Here is a 26,261-nt window from a genome sequence, read left to right as displayed (position 1 = left end):
TTTAAATCCCAAATGTTGCAATTAGGCACTATAAAACCAAAACATTGATGCATTTTAAATATTGTGTTAATTACAAGACAGATTAATTAACTCCTTACGTGTTAAAAAAATACATGGGAGAACCTTCTTAAAAACAATCGCAGATTAAATCACTACAGAGGGGAAGAAAGAAAAATTGCAGTTAGATTGCTTTTCAAAATTGTTCAACCCGAATCAGACTAACAAGTACGAATTAAGTTGCTAGACCCCCCCCCCCCAATCTTTATGAAAAGAAGGAACCAGATTAACCAAAACTCAAAAGAATAGAGAAACACCAGTTTATATTATATTTATTGCTTTTCACCTTGACATACAGTCAGTCATTCCTTCTTGCTAACTAGACAGTTTGCTTCACTTGAACACATCTCGACTTTCTTTCTGAACGCTTTTAGATTCAACATGTTTTTGTATCAAACAACTCGATTGGTCAGCATTCGCTTCCAGTTTGAAACCCGATTCGTATGTCAAGATCCAACCGAATGAAGTTAGCCATCCATGTTGCGAGCAAACAGTCAAGATATGACAATAGAGCGCACGCGTAAACGTGTATTCGATTCGTCAAACTGCCGTCTGTGACTCGTGGCTCCAATTTAAATACAGACACGGCCGAAGGGCACCCCAGTTAATAAATAGCGCACTGGTCCACTCGAAACTGATTCCGCTTCGTCTTTGGCATTTATTTACTGTATGCCACCGCGTGGATACGTGTACATGTATCGAAACACTTAAATTAGAATTTCCAAGTACCACACTCGCACATAAAAGAGATCTGACAAGGCACATCGTCACCACAGCTACACAACAAAGAGAGCGACAATTACTGTATTCCTTACCTGGATTATTAGCTAGTGTCATGAATCCAATAGACATGGGACATTTATTGCTAAAAACGAGACTGCGCATAGCGAAAATTAGAACGGCTTTGTAGAACAGTATAAATGTCACATTTACAGTACAAATATTTGCTTTGCATAAAATGTCACTAAAATACTTTTTTTGTCCACCACACATACGCACACGATAAAGTAATACAGACAGTATAAAAATAGGTGCAACTAACTTGGGGGGGCGGGGGGTTACCTAGTTTCTTTTTACCCACTACAAACATTTGGCTGGTGGTGTTTTATGTATGTTGTCAGCATCGTGAAAAAAAGCGGGACATGCCACAAAGTACAGTGGAACAACCAAGTTGTACAAAATAGCAAATACAATCATATTTTCGCAAATCGCTGTTTTTTTTGTTTGCTTGTTTTTTGGGGGGGGGGGCGGTACTGTTATTTTCTAGCGGAAAAAAAGTCCTGTCCAATATAAAAGTTGTGCTTTGCTGCCACCTTGTGGCGTTTTTTGGTGCCAAGGAACAATGATCAAGTCGTTCGTTCGTTCATTCGTTGTTATGCCATCATGTTGTGGTATCTACAAGCAATTAAACCTTTTTTTAGAGGTGAGTGGGGACCTCGAAAAAGAAGTACCAGATTCAACAATGCCAGTGACGAGAAAGAATGCCCAAAGAAAATATGCAGGATGTTAATCTAACCCACACATTGGCTGGCTGCCATACACATTCATAACCCCTCGCATTGTATTGGGTTACACCACAAGTGAGGTTAAATTATTTTAATGCTTGTGTGAGAAGGATTAAGATTTACAGCATACCTCACGCTGCCCTTTTCTTGTCAAGCTTAAAGTAGCAGGGACTGGTTTGTTGAGTGAGGTGGCAATAAACATAAGGGATTATTGGCCGGATATTTCCTGTCTACTGCATTCACCAGTCTGGTGTTCTGTGACGGTGTCAGTGGAAGCGACTGGCACATGTGCTAAGAATGTCTGTTCATGGTTTAGAAAGACAATTTTTTTCATGACCCCAAAGTGATGTTCCGACGACGGTCTCCCATTTGTTGACAGCGAGAGTGAGAACAGGCACTGTGAAATATTTTAATAACTGTGTTAAAAAGAGTGTGGGGGTAAAACTATCCCGCCCCCCCTTAAATAATAATTACAATCACGGTCTACTGATTGCACATTTTTACAGATTGCATGGGGGCTCCCTGGCCATGACAAGAAAACCAAAATAATTTTTTCGATAATACACTTCTTTTAAGGTTCCACTGTACTTGGGGAAATCCTTTATTATTATTATTATCGTCATCATTTCTACCATGATAGCAGCACAGTTAAGTAAAAACATGAGAATCGGGTAGGGGCATGGGATGTCAATGACTGCAGAGCTCTGGTGCTCTCAGTTTGAGTCAACATTCATAAATAAAATCACCACTTAAAAATGTCGTTGGGAGAGCGAGAGAGAGAGAGAGAGAGAGAGAAGGTGAGAGCGAGAGAGGGTTCTGTGACCATAGTCAGAAATTCTGGAGAAATGTAACTGAAAATTCTAAAAACAAATTGCAAGAAGAAGCAACATTTAATAATTAAAAATAAGAATAAAAATAAGAAAAACAATGCTCATAGTAACAATAATAATGATCTGACATTTGAATTCAGTGTGGGTAAGAAAGTACGCTAGCAAAGTGCTTATTGTACAGTACAGACTTCATATGGCCTCTGAAGTATTATTTTTACATAACATTGCAGTAGATATAACCGCGTTCATATTCAACATATACACACACACACACACATATTTGTGGATATATATACACGCATACATATATATATATAAAATATAATAATATATATAATATGTTTCTGATGATAACAATGAATGAAATTTAAGCAGCACTGTTCTCTTACAAGAGAAAATCCCTACAAGGTGATTGTTTGACCAGCGATGATGTAACAGTATGTGTTGAGTTCTATGTACTTCTTTCCTCCGTTATGGTTTTTGTCACATCAGTTATGAGACATTAACCACTGGCATAGATTTTTCCTGAATGGCCTTCATTGAATGGCGCTGGTGTCGTCTTGAACATGAACTTCACTGTACTGAAGGTACTGCACTTCGCTGCTCAGTACTTGTGAGCGGTACATACTGTATACGGCAGGGGTGTTCAAACGACGGCCCAAGGGTCATTTGCGGCATAACTACTCTCGAGATTCCACAGTTAACGTTAGCTCCGAAAGCGTTAGCAATAGAGGGAGGCAGAGCAAAGCTCTTTGCCAACAAAACTCGAGGAGAACACGAGGCATGAAGTCAGCATATCTGCTGTATCCTCTGTGGCTTATTACAAGTGGTTGATGTTTATTTCAGCACTTCATTTTGTCATTGGATTGGATACAACTTTACTGTCAAATATGCTGTATGTGTAACAAATGATGAACCGTGTTATTTCTGAAGTGCTAAATTACAGCACTGTGCTTTATGGGTCTGTTTTATTGATTGTTTATTATCTGAAGCAAGTTCCGTGTTCACTACTTGTATTGCTCAGAAAAGTGTTTTTACCGTTTTTGATAGGTTGACCTAAGCACTTTTTATGGACCTGGTGTTCTTTTATTTTTATTTTGTAATTATTTGGAGATTTACAAAAACAAAACTGTGATATTCCCCCTTGTGGTCGAAACTAACGTTGCAGGTAGGATTTGGGATCAGCCTCAAATACAGGAGAAAGTAAATGGCTAGGACTGCATCTGTTCAAGTCAGTTTAAAAACAATAACATACTTTGTAGTACCACTTTTTTGTGATGTGAATCTTTTGATCTGCCTCAATGCTCAAGAATGTAATGAATTTCAAACGAAAATAGGGGTTTTCTCAGCAATTTTTAGATTAGATTAATTTGATCAATTAATTACAGATCATAATTAACTTATCTCAATTTAATCTCTTGACAGCAGTAGTTTCAACATGTCCAATTTTCAAGCGGTCACTTTCATCCCTCCGTTTTTCTGTACGTGGCCCTCAAATGAAAAAGTTTGAACCCCCCCGGTAAACGCAGTACGGTGACGGACTAAAATGGCGATGATAATAAAACCGAAATTAATACAATGACACTCAGTCGAAGATGCCCATTCCTTTGGCATCAGAGGTGCAAATGATTTTTAAAAAATTAAGTCAGGACATTGGGGCAGAATACCGTCGTCTACACCGCATTCATAGCACTTTGACATGGCAAAGTGGTCACCCGCACAGCCCGAGTGATGCTCACCTGCTGTGCTGAAGCTAGCTTAGCAGGCTAAGCTGCGCGTACAGTTATGTCGGTGCCCCCTCAGCTTTGTTGTGTCGCGTGGGAGGAGTTGTGTATCACAAGAAGGTCTCCGCATTGGAACTTTCTCCTGGTGTTTCCGGGCTTATGTCCACTCTAACGCAGGCCGCCTTCTCCCGGCTGTTAAGAATGAAGGCACAATGGCACAGATACAAGATGAGATTGTGCACGGGAGAATACAGGAAAGACAGTGGATGCTTCACTTTTGACTTTGGGAGAATAAAAATAAAAATAAAGGCTCAAATGTCATGTCAAGTCATGTCCCTCACTGGAAGTAACAACTATTCCGGTGACTTTAGTGCAAAACGTATTACACGAGAAGGACCACCCTGAACACAATAATTAAAAAAAAAAAAAAAAAAGATAAATACAGTTGAGTTGAGAAAGCAACTTTTGCAATAATCAACAACTCTTATTGCAACTTATTGCAACATGCAGGGCAGCACTTAGCTCTAATGGATTTAGACACAGCGTGGAAGAGGCAAAGAATGTCCTCTGCTAAGCAAAGAGAAGAAAATATACCTGTTGTAGTCATTTTCTGTCTGGTTTGGTCGAACCTTTTTGCGTCATTTTAGAACTTAGGGGTTTTGGGGGGTTTTTTTTGCATAGCTACCTTCCACTATGTTGGCTTTGCGAGTCGCTGCTCAAGTTCACTGCTCTCCACGCCGCATTTTGGGCCATTTCATCAGCAGTATTTACAACCATGGCATCAAGCTCAGAACTACGTGCCGAAATGCAAATACACAAACACCAACAAAGAGAAGACAAGCAGGCAGACGTTTAAAAAAAAAAAAAAAAAAAAAAAAAAAATCGACAGGATTGCAGGACAAACATGCACGTACAGTACATCGGTGACGCAATGACACACTACAGCAATCAGTCGTGTTAAGTTTCCATTGATGAACATCATAGTAAGGTTAGTTGAATATGCAGACACGGTTATGTTATTTGAACATTAAAAAAAAAAAAGTCTGTTTGATATCAAGTCTGCGTATTTGTGAGAGATTGGGCCATGCACTCACTGGCTCTAGAGAATCAGTGTGAAAAGTTAGGACGCAGTCAAGTGCATCAAAATTTTTCCAGACACGCCGTCTTGCTACCTCTTCTTCCTGCCGGAGGCTGTCGTCTGCGACTACTCCTATTCTGTATGATCTGTTCGAGATGGACATACAGTAAGAACGTTCTGACCGATTTTTGTTCATGTCAGCCCCCTAAAGTACATCTCCTCACTGCCACTGAAACTTCTACGTATGCTTCAAAACATTTTAGAAATGATAGCGAAGGAGGTGCCATACAAAAAAAAAAATAAATAAAAAGGAACATGATTTCATTGTGTTATTTTTAAAAATGGGTATGACGAACCTCCCTGAGAGGGTCTTTTCTGGGATGTTGAGCAGGTTGGAGCTCTCGTAGCTGACCGGCAGTCCTAGTTCTTCGTCCTGCAATCGAGACTCTGCTTCCTGAGACAAAAAAAATGTATTACCGGATGAGTGAGAATACTGGATCAATCTACGCTGTTGCACAGCAAAACTGCTCCGGGAATCTGAAGGTAAAAATTGTGCAGAATGGATCAGGATTTCAGTTTTGGAGCCGGATTATGGGTCTGAAATCCTGCAAATTCCTGAGTTGGGCTGCCATGGCAAAATATTAATAATAGAAAAAAACCCCAAAACTGAATGCCTTACACGCTTGCATCTGTCTGATTTGGTTCTCCGTGTGGTGTAGGACTTGAATAGGACTTCAATTTCTTCTTGATGAATTTGTCAACAATTTTTCATTGAAACAGAATCAAATTATAATTATAATTCCATGGTCCAAAATCCTGAAAATAAGATTCAGTTGATCCTTGTTCCTAAATTACAGAGCTTTTTTCCCCCCCACTAGACGACAACATGAGAAAAAATGTGAACACAACGGAAGTACCAGCTTTGCCCGCGCTTTCTTTTTTTTGTCGTCCTCTTTTTTCTTCTTGCTCTCTGGCATCAAGTCGTCGAGCCAGCTCAGCTCTCTGTTACTGAAGAAGAAGTCAAGAAGCTTCCGGATAAAGACCAGTGCAAGAACCTGTGAAAAAAAAAACAAAAATAAACAATGCAGTAATCCCCTTTAAAAATCTGAACCTTTCACAGTGTGTCAACTGTGACTTTTCTACCATCATGGGGAAAACCACGGCTGCAGCAGAGGCCTTGATGACCCAGAGCAGTACCAGGCAGGTGAGCTGTACCAGGGTGAAGATATGGACTTTCCACAGCGGCACGTAGCGCAAGTAAATAAGATCAGGCTGATGTTTGGCAGGCATGCCAAACAGCTTGATTCTGTCAAAGAACTGCGGCGGGAATAAAAAGAACGAATCAGGAAAGCTTTTGGAAACATGTTCTCATTGGGCAACCTTTTCAGAAACTCACTTGGATGCCTTTCAGAGAGGAGACCCCCATGTAGAGGAAGACTCCGTACAGCACTGGCATTGGAATGAACTGCAAAGAGTAGAAGTTATCGAAAACATTGCACAAAGGGAAAAAAGATTCATTCTCATCGCTTCTCACCTTGAGCGCAGATGTCATGAAAACCGAACAGCCCATGAGGACAAAGATCATGAAGCCGGTGACGCGCTGCTCCCGGATGCCGAGGAACTTGGGCTGCTCTCCGGGAGCGGAGCAACCAGATTCCACCTTGAGGCTGTTCACGTGCGAAATGGAGAGGACGGTGGCCGCCACGAACCAGGGCAGGCCCATTATGGAGCACACGCCAAGCATGAATGACACCACCAGCAAGTCCAGGTGATAGCCACAGCCTTTCTGTAGGTTGATAAAGTAGAAAAGTGTGCTCAAATAAGACTCAATGTGATTACAGTTTGGGGGAGTAGTATTTAAGTTTAAATACTAAAAAATAGATATCAATATGATAGATTTTATACGGTCATGGTTGGTTGTGCATTTTCACCTACGCAAACAATTTATCTGCAGTCTGGACATGAGCGGTGCTGTGAGATGCAGCCTCCCCAGAGGTTTTAAATAACATTAGACAAAAACCGATGTAGTGCCCTTTGCTTTTTTTAGTTAATCAATAGTTGTGAGAGGTTTTGAGAAGTCTCCCCCTGGTCGTTTTGCTCACGGAAGCCATAGTCGTCATTTGCAAAAACATTTACAAAATCGCACCCCAGATATGAGTGATTTCAGCCAAGTGTGTTGTGTGTGCTGGGTTCCTTGATGCTGAGGTTATTTTAGCGCAAGAATTACAGTGCGCTTTTTTTTTTTAAAGACGCATGGGAATTTTTTGAAGACATTTAAATTTTAAGACCTTTTGCAATAATCCATTTCATGTATGATACAAAAATGATCTATTTTTTTCCCCCAGTTACCTTTAAAGTTCCCATTACATAACTGGCACCATAGCTATTAATATGTTCAGTGCATCGCCACTTCCTCATTAATTCCCCTGCAAAGTTTCCAACGATGAAAACTCTGGCACCGACCTTGAGCTTGTGCTCCTTGCGGTTGATGATGACAGCTGTGATCTGCTGATCCATAAAGATGAGAATTGTGCACAACAGGGCAGGAAGCGCTGCCACCAACAGCGTCCACCAGGGGTTTTCGCCTAATGGGTCCATCAGCCAGCCTCTGTTCTTTGAAGTAGGCTGTGCGGGGAAAGATGGCAAAAGTGTGCCAGATTTAGTTTGGACAGCCTGGAAAAGTGGTAAACTTCTACTCGGAAGAAGATCATTTGCATCAATGATATATACATACAAAAAAATAATAAATCCGCCTACCTCAAACCGATCAGGGACGTTTAGTTTCGGTGAAGGGATCCCCATTAAGTAGTCCACCAAGACCATAATCATGATAGTTATGAAGACAGCAAAGTCACTGATTGTGGATCGCACCTAACAAAAAAAAAGCCCAAAACAAAACAAAACAAAAATAATTTAGACCAAGCTAACTTTAGCCAACACAGAACAATAAGTTAAGATTAACTGGTAGCTGAAACATTTGTGCTTTGGGTCCACAAAATTCTCCATGTGAGAGCTGGCAATTACATTCAGACAATTTTGAGATCAATATTGCTCTAAAATCTAAAATGCAAAATAAAAAAATTAAAAAAAACAACCTTGGTGGGGAAGTACCGCTCCGTTTTGAACTGCTTGAGGAAAGAGGACAAGAAAAAGGTGGTGAAGAAGAGAATGATGGACCAGAAGAGAACATCTGGGATGTAGGGTCCATGGTTACCGCAGGCTGTGCCAACAAACTCCCCGTTGAGCATTTTACACATCTACAGAAATCATAGGACAGTAATTTAAGTGTAAAGTCATTGGAGCAAATTCTACGGTCATTCAAATGTGACCGAAGTTAAATGCCTTCGACGTTGGAGGTCACTGTGCGGCCGGCTCACCGAAACATTGAAGCTACTCCACGGTATGGAGTCTGCACTGTAACCCGTCTGGTTCCATTTCAGCAGGAGCTGAGCGGAGGCATTCGCTGGCTCAGAGCACTGACACCTGGAGGTAACAGAAATCCAGGATGACAAATAATAATCTTCGTTTGCACATTTTGAACTTGTCAATAAATTGTGGGCTTATTCTATTTTCGTCTGTGAGACAACTTTGATGTGAGCATCCAAACGAATCTAGCAAATACGATTTAGAAAAAAATGCTTTTGCTGATTTAAATGCAGGATTCATAATTCTCTGACGGGTTGATTTTTGTGTTCTTAATCCAAATCTTTTTCGGGCGGGTTGAGGGAAAGCGTTGGTGAGTCCAATAAATATTAGGACTGAATGTACAGTAGTAGTCAGAAGCTTTTTTTTTTTGGTAACCCTTTCATGCACCAAAAAGGACAACCTGTAACCTGATAACATGACAAACTGTCCACTGTAGGGACCGCTGTCCCTGAAAGGGTTAAAAGGGCTCCCGCTACCGTTGAAAATGCAATTCTAGCAAGCTCAAAAAAAAAAAAAAAAAAAAAAAAGACTACCGGTAGTTAGTTTGTGTGTTCGTCCAGGCTCAGTCATTCCACCACATGGCACAGAAGTGTGCCCCCTTGGAGATGTGGCGGAATGCCTTCATATGATTTCTTTCATTTACTGCCCGTGGTACGGACATTATGAATATATTGACAGCTCAAGTAACCTTCCCCACAAATATTTATTGTCATACAATTTTCAACTGTTCATTGCCAAGAATTCTTTTGTTGATATACGACATTCTTTCCACTTTGTCGCCGTGCCGGTGTGTTTACTTTTCAGCTGCTGAGGAGAAATTGACAGTCGACGACCAAATGTGCATTTGTGCCGTGACAAAGACATCCAGTACACTGACGCTAAGACGCAAAGCATTTGGTAGGTTTGTGTTACACGTTTGTGATGTATGCATTTATGTTACAACATTGAGTGCACGGGTATCAAACTCAAGGCCCGGGGGCCAGATCTGGCCCGCCACATAATTTTCAATGGCCCGCAAAAGAAAATAAACAAAGTCAACTTTAATGATTCTTGCTAAAATCTCGACCAAAATTTCAAATTCTCATTTGTAATAAATAGGAGTGATTTAGAATTTTCTTGTTACCCCCCCCATTACAGTCACCTACACAATCAGTGAATAAAACATTATTCTTGACTTCTTTATATGGCTTCAGTCATAACGGCCCTCCAAGGGACTCTAACTAAAATCAGGCCCGCGACAAAAAGGAGTTTGACAACCCTGATCGAGTGTGTGCATCAATTTTTCATATCACGTCCTCACTCTCATTCGGTGAGCAGGAGGCGATACTCGATAGCTTAGTAGGCAGTTACTGAACATCCATCCATCCCAGTTTCAGACAATCAACACGGTCTGTTCATTATAATAACAAAAAAACAACAACAACAACAACAAAAACTAACCCCGAATGCAAATACTCACGAATATGATGTGAGGTTATCCAGGACGTTGTGGCTGTTGACAGGGTAATGCTCTCCGAGGTGGAAGAGCTTTTCAAGCGCCTCGTAGATAAAGATGATGCAGATGAGTGCGGCAAAAGCTTCCTCGGTGAATCGGGTGATATAGCAGACCAGGGAGCTCGCGTCCGTAGCAACCAGGACCAGACACAGGAAGGCAGTCCACAGACCAATGCTTGTTCGCAACGACAGGTAGGACAGTCCGTAGTCGCTGAGGTGAAAGAGGAAAAAAAGACTAAAATGGCTGCTTATGGATATCGCCGCTCCCCCCCCCACCCCCGCCAATATATGTCAAATATCACTGGTAAACGGCTTCAACTTACGCGCAGAACTTAAAGAGGATCTTCTCAAACACTAAAACAGGTCCTGTGCTGCCAAGGATAGTTAGAGGTTGACCGGCAAAGAGGGAATACGCAACTCCAGTCAATGACGCCCCAAAAAGAGACTCTATGGCACTCTGGAGAGAGAAACAAGAAGGCGTGAGTGAGGTAAAGAGAGACCGGGGGTTGCGAGGAGAGAGAAAGAAAAAGCAAAGAACCCTGCCAGAACAGAGTTTTGATTAAATTGAGAGCGTGTGAGAGTGTCCAGATAAGCTGTCCACATGTTTGCATCCTGCCGACTTGTCGCTTGTCATATCTCTGTGCAGCACAGTTTATGACACACCGAGCGACTGAACCGAATAATAATCGCTCAATTACAGCCAAGCGACCGCCTGCTGCAACATCCACAAAGGATCATAATTATTAAATGAATGTAATCTGGACAATAGAAACAAGATGCCAGTTCGGTGGACAATATGTAAGACTCATGAGTTAAAAAGTCAGGTAAAAGCATAACTTTGGGCATTTTGAGGAACAATCTTTCAAACTCACGATGTTGCCTTTGGTGGCCTCCCCAAGCAGACCTCCGAACGTAATGACGGGAGACATGCAGGCACAATAAAGGAAGAGAATGGAGGCTAGACACTGCAAGCTAAAGGAGTCTCTGATGTCGCTCCAGTAAAAGGGGGCCTTCCGCTTGATGTCCAGGATCAGACCGCCGCATATCCTACAAAACAAGACAGGTACGATGAATCAAATGTGAATGTTAATGGCCTGATTTGCATTTCAAATCTGTCCCTGGCTATTATCTCCTTTCTGCTGCATCTGCCCTTACCCAGTTATCGAGTTCTCCTGTGAAGCATTCTTTTATTTTTTTGGGGCTTTTGCCAGCCTTTTTGAAAGCACCTGCTGGCTGTGTACCCTTTATAGAAACGGTGATAAAGGAGGGGGGAACGTGGAAATAAATTAGCGTGCAGCGTGTGTGTGGTTTATATCAAGCTCCACTGTACGCCTGGCGACAACCCGGGAAAATTGGTCACTGTCAGACACAAACGGCAGCAACACAGGTTCCGGCACTGCTGACTTTTGAAATGTTTTACACTCTCCATTACCACAAATGTTATTTCTTCACTAAATTTACAGCTCTGAAACGCTTTTATGGAACAACGGCATGTTGTTTTATAATGCAAATGATTTGGATCAGGATTTCTTATTTTTGCCTTTTCTGGTTGGTTCACTAACCAAGCACAGTTATAAATTACATACTTAGAAACTGTAGCAGAAGCCAATGAGCATGAAAGAAAAAAAACCACCTAGGTGTTGAAATTATCTTCCCGATGTGCTATACTGCCACAAAAATGTTTCCGACTTGCCTTCCGGTCCTCTGCAGCTCTGGTCCCACTTGGTGGTCGTCTCCCATTTCCAGTTCTCCCGCTGGGGATGCCGTGCCATTTGGATGCGATGGCCTCTTCCTCTTTAGCTGCGAGTTAGAGGACATTCACAACCATAGCAGTGAATATAAAAAGTCTACACACCCTTATTCAATGACAGCTTTTTTTGTCTATAAAAAAGAGGAAAAAAACGTTTTCAAATTGTACAATGGAATTGAAAAGAGTCTTTTGAGAGTACAAGTAAAAAAAAAAAAAAAAAAGGAGATAAAAATTCAAATCGACACTACGTGGTAGCGGAATGTAATTTTCAAAGAGCAAAGTTTTACTTGACCAACCTGGGACGGGACGTTTTTAGGGGGCTCAATCCGGATCGTGGGGTCCCACTCTCCAGGAGGGAGGACCGTCACCTGATCAAGGAACTCATCGATCCCAGATAGGAGATCCGTTCGATCTTTGGCCTTGTATGCCACGTCATGGAAAATCTGCATCATGGAAATTAGAACCGTTTTGTTGAGTTTGAAAAATTGGCTCACCAGTCACAAGTGAATTTACATGAAGGCGGCAGAGTTTGATAAAGTGCGTCGATGCATATACTTGATGTATTTGAATAAACTTAAATATTGCTTTCACGTATAATCTCAGAGAATACAAAAAAAAAAATTGAGCGTTTTAAAGTGTAAATGATGTATGGCACCTCATCTGTCATCAGAGTGGCCATCGATCTGCCAATCTCATGGTATTGAGGACCCTTCCCGTGAGGACCCAAAAGCAGGAACAGGAACCTTTGTACAAGACACACATGAACAATACAAATTCATAATTTCAATGTATGCATGGTCGAGATACGGAACACTGTGTGCATACAATCATGGACGAATAAAGGATATCTTATCTTATTTACGAAGATGAACGTACCTCCCTACACCATAACCTGTCTAACGCACTATTCGTCTTTATGTTGAAAGAAACATAGCACCTTGTGGGAACGGGAACCTCAGTGAGGCCAGTGATCAGAACCGCAGGGGAGAGTCGAACAAAGGCGATGATGGGTTTCTCCAAGAAATCCACTTCTCCCACCAACACATTGGAAGCTTCGGCGCCCGGGGGAATCTTCTTCATGAAATTCATATCCACCTAAAATCAAGGATACAAACGAATACGATTACGGGTGAGGCACCGTGTCAATTTGAAGGACGGCAAAATGTGAAGGATGGGAGGTGAGGGAGGGGGGCCCCGTTAGGCAGAGCGGGAGGTTGCTACTATGCTTTTGATAGCTCAAGAAGGGAAGGAGTGTTAGCATCTACAACCTTCAAATGAGAAGAAAAGTTGGGACAACATATCAAGTGTCTACATTTTCATTGCGAAAAAAAAAAAAATCAGAGCTGAAGGTAAAAATGTGGCTCTTTTCTGATTGCCGTATTTCTTCATAACGGTTTATTTGCGGTCTGTATCCAAGTGAGAGTACGATTTTTCATCTTGGTGGAGGCGATTATGCGTACAAATGTATTCTAAATAATGAAATGTCATCCATATTACAGTCCAATATGCATTCTAAGCGAGGCCACCGTTTGAGGAATTGTAGCATTTTGTCAATCAAGCTAATATGACGTCTTTTTATTAAATGTGCCGTTCCAGCATAGTAAATAGTCACGGCTTAGTTCGGTGTTCTCAAACCCAACTTTTTTTCCCCGACGCAGTTGTAGATCGACACAGACAGAGTACTGAGCAAAGACTGTCCCAAAAGCTGTGAAGCGTTTCCTGCCGTGGCACCGAACTATCTCTTGTGAGCAATGGCAGTCGGCGCCTCCGTCCCTCTTTGTACATCGTGACTCATAAAGAGTCCACCTTATTTTTGGACATAATGGGTGCTTTTAGAATCAATCCACTATTGGCAGCTTGCATGCAAGCCTGCCAGCTTTGTGGAGGAGGAACAGAAACGGTGAAATGGTGAGACCATGCAAAGCAAAATATTTTGAATGAGCCGAAAAGGAAAATTGTGACGTCCCCTCTTTTTTTTTTTTTTTGGTGGGGTGGGAATCGTCAACACAATTCCTGTGGAAGTTCAGACATCACTTCATGGCCCATAAGACCGTGAGAGACTGTCTGTGCTCAGCACTATGGTTAGGTTACCTTGCTGAAGTCGACACTGCTGCTTTCTCTACTGACCCCTACTTTGGAAGGCCGCCTCTCCACTGCCTTTTCACTGTCCAGGTAATTCGGGACGGAGTTCAGATGAACGAGTGGTCCTGGTAGAAAACAGGTTGGAGGGGTCGGTTGGACAGGGAACAGACAATGAGCGAGGACGTAGGATTGTTGTACAGGGATCATTTTTATATGACGACACCCTCCCACACCCACCCCGCCACGTGAGCTAGTAAATAACAACAGCTCAACCTCAAATATTTGCGCGTCCACGGAACGTTTTCTTCCATTTTCCTTATTGGATGATGGATTCACTTCAACCAGAAGTGAACCCTTTCATGCACACTTTAACTTGACAACATGATGAACTGTCCACTGTCGTCGCCGCTGTACCTGAAAGGGTTAAAACACACCGGCGAGCCATGACGATTCTTACGCAACGGCAAATCATACATCTATCACTTGCATAAACGTTTAAAAAGGTTCATTCGAGACTGACACAGGAAACGCTAGCACTTCGGTTAACATGCGGCTAGTTATGAATCGTGAAATGTAATGTCCACACAGCATGGGGGTCAAAATGTCCACACAGAATACGTTGTACTATTCTGTGTATACCTTCGCAGGTGCCTACCACCTCCCCCCCACCAATATCTATTTGCAGCAACTGCATCAGCACACGTTGGTCATAAAATCAAACAGCAAAGCCAGCCACGGCTAATTCCAATTCATTATGTGTAAATGTGTCATTTATTCAAGCATGCAATTTGTGGCCCCGAAGTAAAATTAGACATGGACAAACCTGTTGGTACCCTTCCCACCCCCTGAATTCTGTTGGATCATGCCTGATTCTCATTGGTTGGTTTTCATGTATTTATCCGTTTATTATTCCTGTCCCTGAGTTCTTTCATCACGGAAGGCTACCAACAATTTGGCCGGTGTGTTTATAGACGCTGGGCAGATGTGACTGCCCAACAAGAGCCCGATTGCTCACATACCCGACAAAGCCTCTTGGAATAAGAGAGGGATTAGCCTAGGTTGCATCCACTAAAATTTCTTCATTCAGGACGGCTAAACGGCGGAATGTTCACCCACGCCAATCTTTTCGATGACTCTGCAGATCTATGGGCCAACATTAAAATACATAACTGAAATTTGGTGAGACTGCACCGGAAGAACTGGGACTGTATGTTGTCAATATCACCCTAATGAGTTTTGCCAGGACATGAATTGTATATGCGACATCCTCAATAATGGTACTGTCTTAGAAAACCAATCCGATGCAAAATTCCATTGTCTCAACTCCAATAATGACTCTATGCAAAAAATACAATAAAATAAAATCTTTAGTGTGTGGATATATTGGCTACACTTACTTAAAACCCATGTGGCCAAGTTTCACACAAGCCATTTATTAATTACTGTAAAGGACACATTCAAGGTCTTCTCTTGTCCAGCACTCCGCTAAATAAACCGCAATGCTATTTCAAGCCTTAAACTTTCACCAAGTCACACTAATTCGATTGATGATTACATCTTGATAATCCCATTTAAGTAACCCAAACCCCACACTGAAGTCAAGTCACTTGCCCATTGCCCCCCCACCCCAAAAAAAGTATACATGCTTTTTGAGGAGGATGCAATTACAGAGGCTTAGCAGCTATAATAAGATGACCCTTTCACACAACCTCTCGGGTTCAACAAGTGATAGCTTGGACACGGCGTTCCACACTTGGATCTGGAGCCGGTCCCAGAATGAGACAAACACAGACCTACACACGTCGAATGATAAACAAACGAGGAAAGAATTTAACGTCTCTCTTGGTGCAGTCTTCGTTGCTCGTATAGACCCGCCAAAGCCGGTCTCCTCTGAAGCGTATGCCAAACTATGCTGCTTGCACGCATAATATTAAGTCTATGTTGAGTGCGTAGAAGAATGCTACTAAAGATGCTTCCGTACAACCAGACAACATGTTTCCTCAAATGGAGCGTTGCAATAGAGCAACCTTAAATTACCAACCAGACAAAATATCACATCGCATACAAGGCAGAAAAGGACAACGAGCAATCACACCGCAGAGCATTTTCCGCGGGTGGCCACGACGCCTCGACCAAAAGGGTCTCAACAAACCTCGATCAAGCTAGACATGAAGGAATGCTTTGAAAATGTGCAGGGCGGGGTGTCAGAGATGTTGAGGTGGTAGAAACCAGCTGGCGAATAGAGTGCAGCACTAATGACTGGAAAGCAGCAAGGGTGCCTCAGGAAGTGAGCTTTGTCAATGGGTAGTTGATGAGATGGCCGCAAAGTTAACAGGAAGCGGAGCCGTCATGCTCGTGCTAGTGTTTTCTGATCAAGCCGTGACTCACACTGGCAGGCTACACAGATATTTGCCTTCTAAGGGCAGCTGCTCGGATCCCTGGGATGCACAGGAGGATTGCCGGCTGAACTCGGGGACGGCCGAGTCGTCCTCTGGCGACTTAAGCGGCTCGTCATCCTTGGGCGGAGACACCACCACTTCTGGGATGCTATAAGGGCCAAAGCCGGCGCCGTGGTTGCGCGGGGGGCTCGGGGAGCCACGCCGAAAGGACGCGGGGGTGCTCTGAGGGGTGGCGAGGGGAGAAGGACCTGGGGGGCGCCCCGTGTTGGAGGAAGAGGATGGGAGGAGGTGGTTGAGTAGGATGGAAACGCGGGATTCTTGTCTCGGCGGCAGGTTGGAGGCAGAAGAGGCCGCTCCTGGCTTGTGGAGGGAGAGACGTGAAGAGGAAAGGCCCTCTCCTAGTAGAGGAGACAACGGTGAGAAGGAGAAAGAAGGCAGGGAAAGGAGAAAGAGGAAGAAGGGATGGAGCAGAGCGGGGAAATACAGGTGAAGTCCAACTCTATCAATGGGGTGGTATCTGAAGGAGCCAGCCAGCGAGGGGGAGCAGCGGGGAAATGTTATTCGAGAGATCCACACATGCATCAAGTGAGCGAACATAATGGTTCAGTGCAGAACACGCTGAGAAGGATTCAGTGAGGTGGTGGTGGTGGGGGGGGGGGGGGGGGGGGGTGTCCACAAGGCCAAAAATAAACAAAACGGTCTCATTCAAACTCAAACAACCTCATGACGAGTTAGGCAAAGCTTCAAATTGCATGCCAGGGGGAAAAACAAACAAACAAAAAAAACAATATCAGTGGCAAACTTCCACAGCAAACCAGTCCAGAACACCGATACAGAACTAACAGCGATCGGGCTCGCAGAAATTAACGTTGCCAGTTCGAGCTAATTAACCATCGCCGACGGTGAACGAAAGACATCATTGGGATCACAATCTTAAAATGATGACTAAAATGTACACCGCTGCAGCCATGCGCTTGTCCAAAAATTTGTCAAGATCATGATTTCAAACCAAAGCCAGCCAAACGGACACAATCATCAGCACCCACATTTCTCTTTTTCCATTGAGAAGTTGCTGCTTTTCTATTGTTTGATCCCTAGATGGTACTCACTTTTACCATCCACCTTCTATGCACGCGTTGAAAGATATAAACATTGCATCGTTTTTTTGTTGTTGTCGTTTTTTAGAAATACTTTCTCAATCATGGAACGTGTGCAGCAAAAAGAAAAACGAGTGCGCCGGAGAATCTCACCGTTTCTTTCAAGCAAGAGAGGGTCAGAATGTTTCTTGCCTATGTCAGCAATGGAGCGCACCAAAGGGATGCGGTTACTGAGCTTTCGCTCGTTCTGATGGTGGTGCTTCTTCAGCATGGCCTCACGCACCTTCGCCCGCAGGTCCTCCTTGAGCTGGCCCGACGCCACCATGCTGTCGATCACCATGTCTGAAGAGGGAAACGGCGCATTACAATATTAAAACCGTTTTCCAAATGTAGGGCGCACTACATTATAAAGCGTATAGAATAGAAGCTACTATAGTGGCCGCAGTTGTGGTATGCATCCACTAGATGGGGATACACTAAAGGGAATACAATACAATACAGCTTTGTTTATATAGAGCCTTGACAACCTGTGCCGCTATAACAAAGCCATTAAAACTGATCACAAACACGGACACGAAACATACAAATGGCAATACAAAACAATAACGGACGTAACGGCTAGCAATTTGTTTTTGGTGTGATGTCACGCTCATTTGAAACTGCGTTGAAAAATGTGACATGCTACGCATGTATTTTCACAGAATTTTTTTTTTTACATCCCCAACCCCGCAAAATACTTTGTTTTTAACTCATTCAGTACCAGCCAATTCTGGACCAAGTCGGAAAAGACGTTTAAAAACGTCTTTGGGAGTGAATGAGTTAATTTCTAGAAAATGGGTCACGACTTGGCAGTTATAAATGCACTAAAATTTAAACAAGTGAGTCTACCTGCAATTTCCTCTATACTGTTGGCCCTCATATCCAGCATGACAGTGCCATTGAGGATGCAGCTCCGCAGTTCAAATAAACTGTGCAGTGACAACGTAGCCACGTACGGCTTGCTCCACCTTTCCCCGCCATCTTCCACATCCTCTTCAAACTTCAGCCACCTGCAGACCGATCCCGAAAAAGCATGAACACATTCACAGGTTGGATTACCGGTACAGATCGTAACGCTGGGTGAACAAATCTATGGTAGGAAATTTGCGCAACACATTTTGGGATGGATATTTTTGATGTGTACTTTTGTGACATAGTCTAATCTGGAAAAACAAAAAAAAAAAAAAAAACACCATATGCTCTGCTCTGTGTCTGCAGACCCGCAACTCATAAACGGAGACCGCGTGTCACCTTTTAAAATGCAATTTGGGGAACGAGGACACCATAATTTCACGCAGCACCGTTTTTGTTCTTTTCCTTCGGAGCTTTTGTCTGACCTGGCAGTTTCCCTCCATTCAGTGGCTCTGCCATCTCGGAAGGAGAGCTCATCCAACTCGGTGAAGAGGTCGTGGGGAACATGCTCCAAGTCATCGTCCTCTGTGCCCAGAATGAATTGGACCCGCTGGGATGGAGTGTCTGTTGAGAGAGTGGGCAAAGGGAATGCACATATTTATATTCTATTTATAATAATTAGACATGGAGCAATAATACTAATTTACACACATACTGCGAAAAAGTACATTAATTTTAGATGATGCAAGCTAACCGGAATGGTCTGCTCAATTCATGCAGAATTCCTGCCGTAATTCAAACGGTTATTTGACCAATAATATCTGCCAGAAATTACGCTAGGTTTAGCATTACTCTACATCAGTGTGTCCGTTTTCTCACAAACTATAAATAATGACCTCCATCGATTTTATGTGGCTCATGACGTGTGAATTAAGGATCCATTGAGTTCAGAGAGACTCGTTCAAACAAGGTTTGTAAACGTGAATCAAATGTACTTCTGGTCATGTGATAAGAGCAGCGGTCAACTTGAGACTTTTCATTCCAAAGCGCAGCGTGGAGGTGAGCGGCAATCGAGTACGTCGAGGCGGTGTGTTCTAACCGTAGGGGGACGAGTCCCTGTCATCCTCCTTTCCGTCATCCGAATCTTTATCCCTTCTCTTTCTGTGGTGCCTGTGTCCTCGGTGACGATGCCTCCGCTTGTTTTCTCTTCCAAAGGGAACGTGAACGCCCACGTACACAGCTCGGTGGCCTGGAGAAAAAAATAAATAAATTGGGGGAATAAAATGCAGGAACAAGAACATTCTCAAAGGTGACGCGACAGAAAAATAGGGAGATGAGGCATTTGACACACAGGAAGGCCAAAGCTGGGATCAAACCCACGACCTTTGCACTGTGAGGTCGACACGCTAACCACCGGATCACCTCCAGGAAACTTTATGAAGAAAAATTTAATACGGCCAGGTGGCAGAGTATATTGATGACTTACTTTCTAATTCGTCCTTTTCGTAGTTTGTCTGAATAGTGAAGCTGCTCTTTCCGTGGTCAACGATTGCCTCCTCATCTAGACCCTGGGGGGAAAAAAAACACACAGAAGGGTACAGACGGGTCCGTTTTTAAAAAGAATGACTAAAAAACGTACGTTAAGAAGGTTTCATTCCGTTCGATCGTTTCGGTTGGTCGTGGCAAGATTTATGAAGCGCAACTGTTTTTTATTGATAGTTTTGATGGACTGCTCAACATTTCATCAGCAGCACAAAAGTAAGAAGAAAAATTTACAAGTCCCGCCAAACGCGACACAGCAGTACGAAGTGAAGTGGGACACGTTACTTCACTTTTCTCAATCGGGACGCCTTCTACAGCGACTCTTCGTACGACCCTTCAATCCCCGTCACCAGCTCTGCTTATAACCGGCTTGATCCTTTGACTCTATCCTCTTTACATGAGATTGTGGGTCACCTGAAGACCTCGGGAGCTTCTAATGATGCTGGCCCACTTACCCCACTGAAGGACCGACCGGTTTTTCCTCTTAGAAAAATAGCTTTGATTTGAACTCATTCGCTCCCAAAGACGTTTTTAAACGTCTTTTCAGACTTGGTCTAGAATTGGCTGGTACTGAATGAGTTAAAAATAAATCAAATAAATACAAGCGGCAAATGTCTTGATGATATCAACATGATTTTCATTAAATGTGCACATGCACACAACGCAAGGTACCTCTTCAGCCCAATACGTGGTTGGTTGGTCCAATGACAAAAAGGTGCCATGAGTGCTCCCCTGACCACCCAGCCCCTCAAGCGTTGGAACATTCAGACAGCTGCAGGAGAAACTGTATTTAGTTACCGCAGCGTGTGTGGCCAAAAGTGGGCTCACCGCTGAGATAACGTAACACCAATACCGCCACCATTATACGGCCCAAAATGTCACAACCCCTAACTACAACAAAACAATAGAGATAAGCCTCGGAAAATCAAATTGATAATAATGTCAAATATATGAGCAGGAAAAAAAGCATGATATCCTCAGAGGATAAACCTGTTTGAGACAAGAGTCACACATGGTTTATAAATACCACAGGGTGACAGTGACCTCATGTTGGCATGGGCCGGTTTGAGATAAGAATGGACCGGACACCACCAAAAGGGAGCATGGTCGTTCACGTGGACACTTCCTGACAAGAGACATTTTGATCCAAAATTTCTACCAAAAAGGAATTCAACGCGCCATCCTTTTTTTCCCCCAGTCGATCACAGCAAAGTGCTTGTGCCAAGTAAAGCAAAAAAAAAGTGATGAAGGCGCAGACGGAAAATGAGACGATGGCGATATCACTCCCTTCATGTCTTGGCCTCGATGTGTGAGTCACCCACCACAGAGCGCGTGGACATTTTTATTGTACTGGAAAAGCATGTACGATATGCCACTTGCTTGCTTTCCATGTTACATTCCTGCTCATGAGCCTGACTTAAATGACGATTCCCACATGTATTACTATAATCGCTGCATTGTCAGAGTCAGGCCATCTGTGACTCCGTTTCTGTGTGCACTCGAAAGCGCGCGTCTCATGTTTGCATTCCTCCGGAGTGGATTTGCGTGACAAAGTCCAGGGACACCCTACGAAATGGTGGCCTTTTTGACCTTCCTCAGACAGGTAAGTCCATTTGGAAGGGCGACTAAAACGGGACTGGATCTTTTGGGAACTAATCACACAGCGCTGGGAGTTCAAGTTATTTTGGACTAAAAAGCAAGTTCGCTCTACTTACGTTATATAGATGCAACCAAACAAATGCAAACTAGAATCTTTCTTGGTAAGAGAAGACTGACCTAACCCGACCAATCGGTGCAAGTATTAGCTAGAAATCACCTGATCCAGTGTTGACATACAAAAATATAAAGCTGGTTCAGAAAAAAAAAATAATCTTATTCTTCATAAGCGCCTTAAAATTCCATTTGCACAAATGTGTTTTTATTTAAATAACACCTGTTCATGTACCGCTTTCTGTTAATTACGCCTTAGAGTATATCGGGAACACAGTGTACCAAGTACACTGTTAAGAACATGCGAGGCTCATATTTTTGTTGGGAATCTGGAAAGTATGCGGTCTTGCGGATTTCTGTTAAAGTATAGCGAAATTATTTCAACGCAGGACGGTATTGTGTGTTTTCTCGTGGGGCTGAGCTGAATGTGAACAGAGTCGCTTCCATTGATTACATACGGAAACACTTCCTGTACACTAGGTGGCACCAAATAACTGAAATTCACAGACGGAAACGCGGCTAAAATAACATGACAGTTAAATATTACAAATATTACCATATTTTACGCGCTCTAAGGCGCTTCGTGGTATAAGGCTCGCCTTTCAATGAATGACCTATTTGAAAACTGTTTCATGGGGCGCACTGGATTATAATGCACATTGAATAGAAGCTACCATAGTGGCTGCAGTTGCTTGATACATCCACTAGATGGAGCTATGCTAAAGAAATATATTCCAATACACCTTTGTATAGCTGCAACAAAGTGCTTTGCAGAACATTTAAAATACGTCCAAGAAATCAGAATATTGATCCGCACATGAGACGCATGGCATAATAGGCGCACTGTCGGCTTTTGAGAACATTGAATGCTTTTCGGTGCGCCTTATAGCAAATACAAGAATTAAAATGTTTCCATTTTGTATTACAAACGGAGCTGTGAGATTCAAGATACGTAGTAGCTCTCTCTTCATGTCAATGTTTTACTAATTGTGAAGTGAACTCTCAAAATGACAGGGCAGCATGTTGGGAGAGAGAAACAGACCACGTGTCTGATATGATTGTAATATCTCTCTCCCATGAATCCGTTCCGCCGTGTGACTGCATCGCAACAAATATATTGATCCTGATAATTACAAGGGACTCTGATCACTGCACTAAACAGTTTACTCTTGTCGGCAAACGGCATCTGTTCGAACAGCACGCGCCACCTGCATGTTGCACGACCTTGGCAGACTCATTTTAAACCACCTCTCCCTAACGGTCTTCTCTTCTTCTCTCTTTTCTCCTGGTCCCGCTCCCTCAAGCAGCCATAACAGTCTCGGCTGGTTCCTCCTCGTCGTCGTCGCTCCTCGAGATCAATCAAGATTAGAACGCAATTCATTTCGGGAGCCGTGTCAAATGACTGAATAAACCAACAGCCTTTAATCACACGCACATGCACACCCTCGCGCTTTCACCTTGAATTTGACTTTCGAAAATCTCAGATGTCATTTTCGACTACGGTGCACGGAGCGCATGCCCTGCTTTATCGCGCTCTTCTCCAGACGAGCAAAAATAAATAAATAAACAAACCCCGAACCTAAACCCTCAAACGATGCATGCAGCCTTACTGCAGATGGGACACAGGAGGACCTACCGTGAGCACATGCTTTTCTTCGCGCCGTTTGTCCATTGAGACCCTAGCAAAAACAGCAGGCAGCTTAGCCCGAGCCCCTCTTTTGACAGTTACCTTGTAGGAAACGCACTCGGTACAGACACAATCACACTCGTCACCCTGCTGGTGTCTTTATGCAATGAGGAAGATAGACGGGGGGGAGGAGAGACACAAGCTGCGTCTAAACACAGTGCTCTGCTCTACCCGGTTGTCAGCCCGCTCTTTGCTCGGCAGCCAATCCCACCGTGGCTCCATTAAATATTTTATTCGTTCCGGCCAAGAGCTAAAAAAACGCACACACGCAGCAACACATGGAGGACATACGCACACGTTCGGGGGTGTGTGTGTGTTTGGGGGACATACAAATGTTTACCCGCTGAGGTATTCAGGTCACAAATGAAAACCAATCCCTCCCCTACGCAGATAAATGGAAACAGTCACACAGCTCGACATTCTTCAGCCGGTGGCTTTGGATTGAAGCTTGGAATGTAGTCATTAAGATTCGTAAAAACAACACTGACATTGAAACATTTCACTTAAATTGAAAGAATGGCTTTCTCGCAAGTATTCTTTTGGGGGGGCGGCAGGGGTGGGTGACAAAGGTAGATGCAACAAGCAATGATAAAACAGGATTCGTTTTGGATGCCTTACCGACAACACCGTGTGAACACAATCGGTCTCGCTGTATTTAATTCCGTGACTCGCCACAAAGCAATGGTGAAAAGGTGAAACCAAATTTGGAACTGCAAAACCTGCAACAGTGAAGGATGAAAGTGTGAAATAATGCAGTCTGTCAGCTCTCTGTGGAAAAAAAAAATAATAATAAAACAAACAAACTTGTTTGTTCAGTAAAAGGAGCATCACTACACCAGCTCCAAGAGGATGAGTCGCGTTTTAATATTTACAATAACTGGCATGTGGGCCAACGTGTAAAAACCTCCTGCAAGATGGTGCCTCTGCACAACAACATTTTAGACCAATGATTCTACACTGGTGGGTCGGGACCTGAAAATGGGTCGCGGAGCTATTTCGGGTGGGTTGAAGACAGGTAGTAAAAATGTGCAGGGGTTCCGCAGATTCCAAGACATACAAGTTGATACAAAATGTCATTGTTACACAGAGATCTCGGGTTTTGGCACAAGTCAAGTTCATCCTAATAAGGTTCGCTGAACGGTAATTTGAACATATATCCTCAACTGTGAATGGACTCCGGCTTTCATTTGAGAGTGGCCCTGGATCTTTGCCCAGTCCCACTACGCATGCGATGGTCAGAGAAACTCAGTATAGAGGCAACTGTGAGGTACCAGTGACGTCGAAGTGCACAATAGTTTCGCGGCAAGACAATGGTTCATTCAAGACGTGAATTTTCTTGGCTTAATGAACACAGAGAATTTGTGCGGCATCCCAGCAGCTTAACTATTGCCTCTGTAACACTAAACCCACTGACTTCCGTGGCTGGGGAAAAAGAGCAAGGGAGCTCTTTTCATTAAGCAGAGAAGGGGTCATGTTTCCTCACCAGGAAGCACATTCTTACATTATACACGTACAAATAAGTACCGGGACACAAACAAAAGCATAGTAGGCAACCCTACATCAGTCATTTTGGCATTTTAAACTTGGCACTGGAACCGGTTTCTTTTTTACAATACAATACAATACATGCTAATTTATATAGCGCTTTCACAACAGCGACAGCTGTAACTGGATTTTTTTGCACACATCTGGAGTACGGAAAGCCGCTTCCAGTGTGGGGTAAAATTATTTAGACTGGCAAATTTATTCAAATACGTTCAAACGTACTCGCAAATGCATTCGAACGTGCTTGAATTTTAAATGAGACAACGTAGCCTTTTCCTATAATTCCATGGGGTATTGACTTGGGGAAAGAAATGCTGACGGTAAATCATACACTGCTGCCATAATAAAAGCACAAAATTACAAATCAACAATGTTGACTTTAGTTTTTGAAAGTATCGGTCGAATGTAGTCCAAATTGTCTTTAAAAAGTTTTGTTTAGACTCGCGCATGCGCAAGTCAGTTCCCCCTGGCGTGGGAAAATCATACGTTTGTGCGCTCAGCCGGCAAGTACGTTCGAACGCAGTAGCGGGCACGTTTGAACGTGTTTGGCGTTATTTTTATTTTATTTTTTACTCCAAATTAACAGCTCCACGTTTCTGTGATGAAGTTTTGACAGGTTTCCGGGATTCTGTTGCTAGGCTCATCCGAAGTATACTATACTTTATTTATGACGCTGTTTCTGTTTCGTTTTCTCTTCTCTAATGAAACTACAATTCAACATTTCCTGAAATCAAATCTGACCCATAGCTGGCATATGATCTGTGTCAAATGGCATTTTTTTAAACCGAGAAGAAAGTTGTCAAATGCGACTTTACTGTTAACTGGAAGGCTGAGAACGTTTCGTGCGAGAAGATGGGAGACCATGTTTGTTCAATGTACTGTATGTTTATTTGGAAAAAAAAACTATTCTGTCAGGATTAGACCACTTGAATACTTCAAACTAAATTGGACGACGACCACGTACCCGGCTAGCCCAGTAGCTAGCAAATTACAACTGTACCACCCCAAACTCACACAGAAACAAACCACATTTCCACGGAAGGCGTTAATCTCAAAAGTCCCCTTTCGCTAACGAAGTCAAGCCACTTCTTTAACACCGTGCCACGTGTCAGAGTAAGAAAGCCGGCTAACAATAGCAGCTGCCGGAGTTAGACCGGTCGAATGTGGTCGCCTGAAGCATCCCTTGTGCTTAGCCAGTTGCCCAGCAAACACAACCGTACAAGTAAGACAAAGAAACACACAAACGTGACGGTAAAGAAACTGTTTTCTGTGAAAAGCGGGTACATACTGTTCTCAAGAAGGGGCGCGTTTGTTCCGATGATTCATCCATCGCACTCCCCGCTGGACTTTGGGCCACAGGTGAGGTTTTTTTTTTTTTTTGCCGGTTGTGTCGCGTAGAGGAAACCCGCGAGCGTGACACTTGAGTGAACGGAGGGAAGGGCTG

The 26,261-nt window shown here is 43.2% G+C and overlaps 1 protein-coding gene across 14 annotated transcripts; it reads right to left on the bottom strand.

Moving 5' to 3' along the window:
- Window positions 1-314: 314 nt before the first annotated feature.
- On the bottom strand, window positions 315-26,261 carry LOC127604995 (sodium bicarbonate cotransporter 3-like). Of its 14 annotated transcripts, none has more exons than XM_052072521.1 (26): window positions 26,106-26,261; window positions 19,820-19,901; window positions 19,433-19,582; window positions 18,819-18,957; window positions 18,331-18,491; window positions 17,596-17,784; window positions 16,360-16,743; window positions 13,956-14,071; window positions 12,802-12,959; window positions 12,520-12,607; window positions 12,161-12,307; window positions 11,808-11,914; window positions 10,987-11,161; window positions 10,438-10,571; window positions 10,080-10,325; window positions 8,572-8,677; window positions 8,290-8,451; window positions 7,952-8,065; window positions 7,658-7,819; window positions 6,729-6,980; window positions 6,591-6,659; window positions 6,338-6,511; window positions 6,112-6,249; window positions 5,551-5,648; window positions 4,802-4,909; window positions 315-4,308 (listed from the first exon to the last, which is right to left on the bottom strand). In XM_052072521.1, exons 1-26 carry the CDS (start codon window positions 26,145-26,147, stop codon window positions 4,227-4,229), a joined length of 3,783 nt encoding a protein of 1,260 aa, XP_051928481.1. In that variant the 5' UTR covers window positions 26,148-26,261; the 3' UTR covers window positions 315-4,226. The 14 variants fall into 14 exon arrangements, with proteins under 14 accessions (XP_051928481.1, XP_051928487.1, XP_051928482.1 ...); XM_052072527.1 differs by lacking the exon at window positions 4,802-4,909 and adding an exon at window positions 5,289-5,340 and having other exon boundaries at window positions 13,992-14,071; XM_052072522.1 differs by having other exon boundaries at window positions 13,992-14,071.

This window comes from Hippocampus zosterae, chromosome 7, assembly GCF_025434085.1.
Source record: "Hippocampus zosterae strain Florida chromosome 7, ASM2543408v3, whole genome shotgun sequence".
In the NCBI taxonomy this organism is placed as follows: Eukaryota; Metazoa; Chordata; class Actinopteri; order Syngnathiformes; family Syngnathidae; genus Hippocampus; species Hippocampus zosterae.
This window is presented reverse-complemented; position numbering and strand designations above follow the sequence as displayed.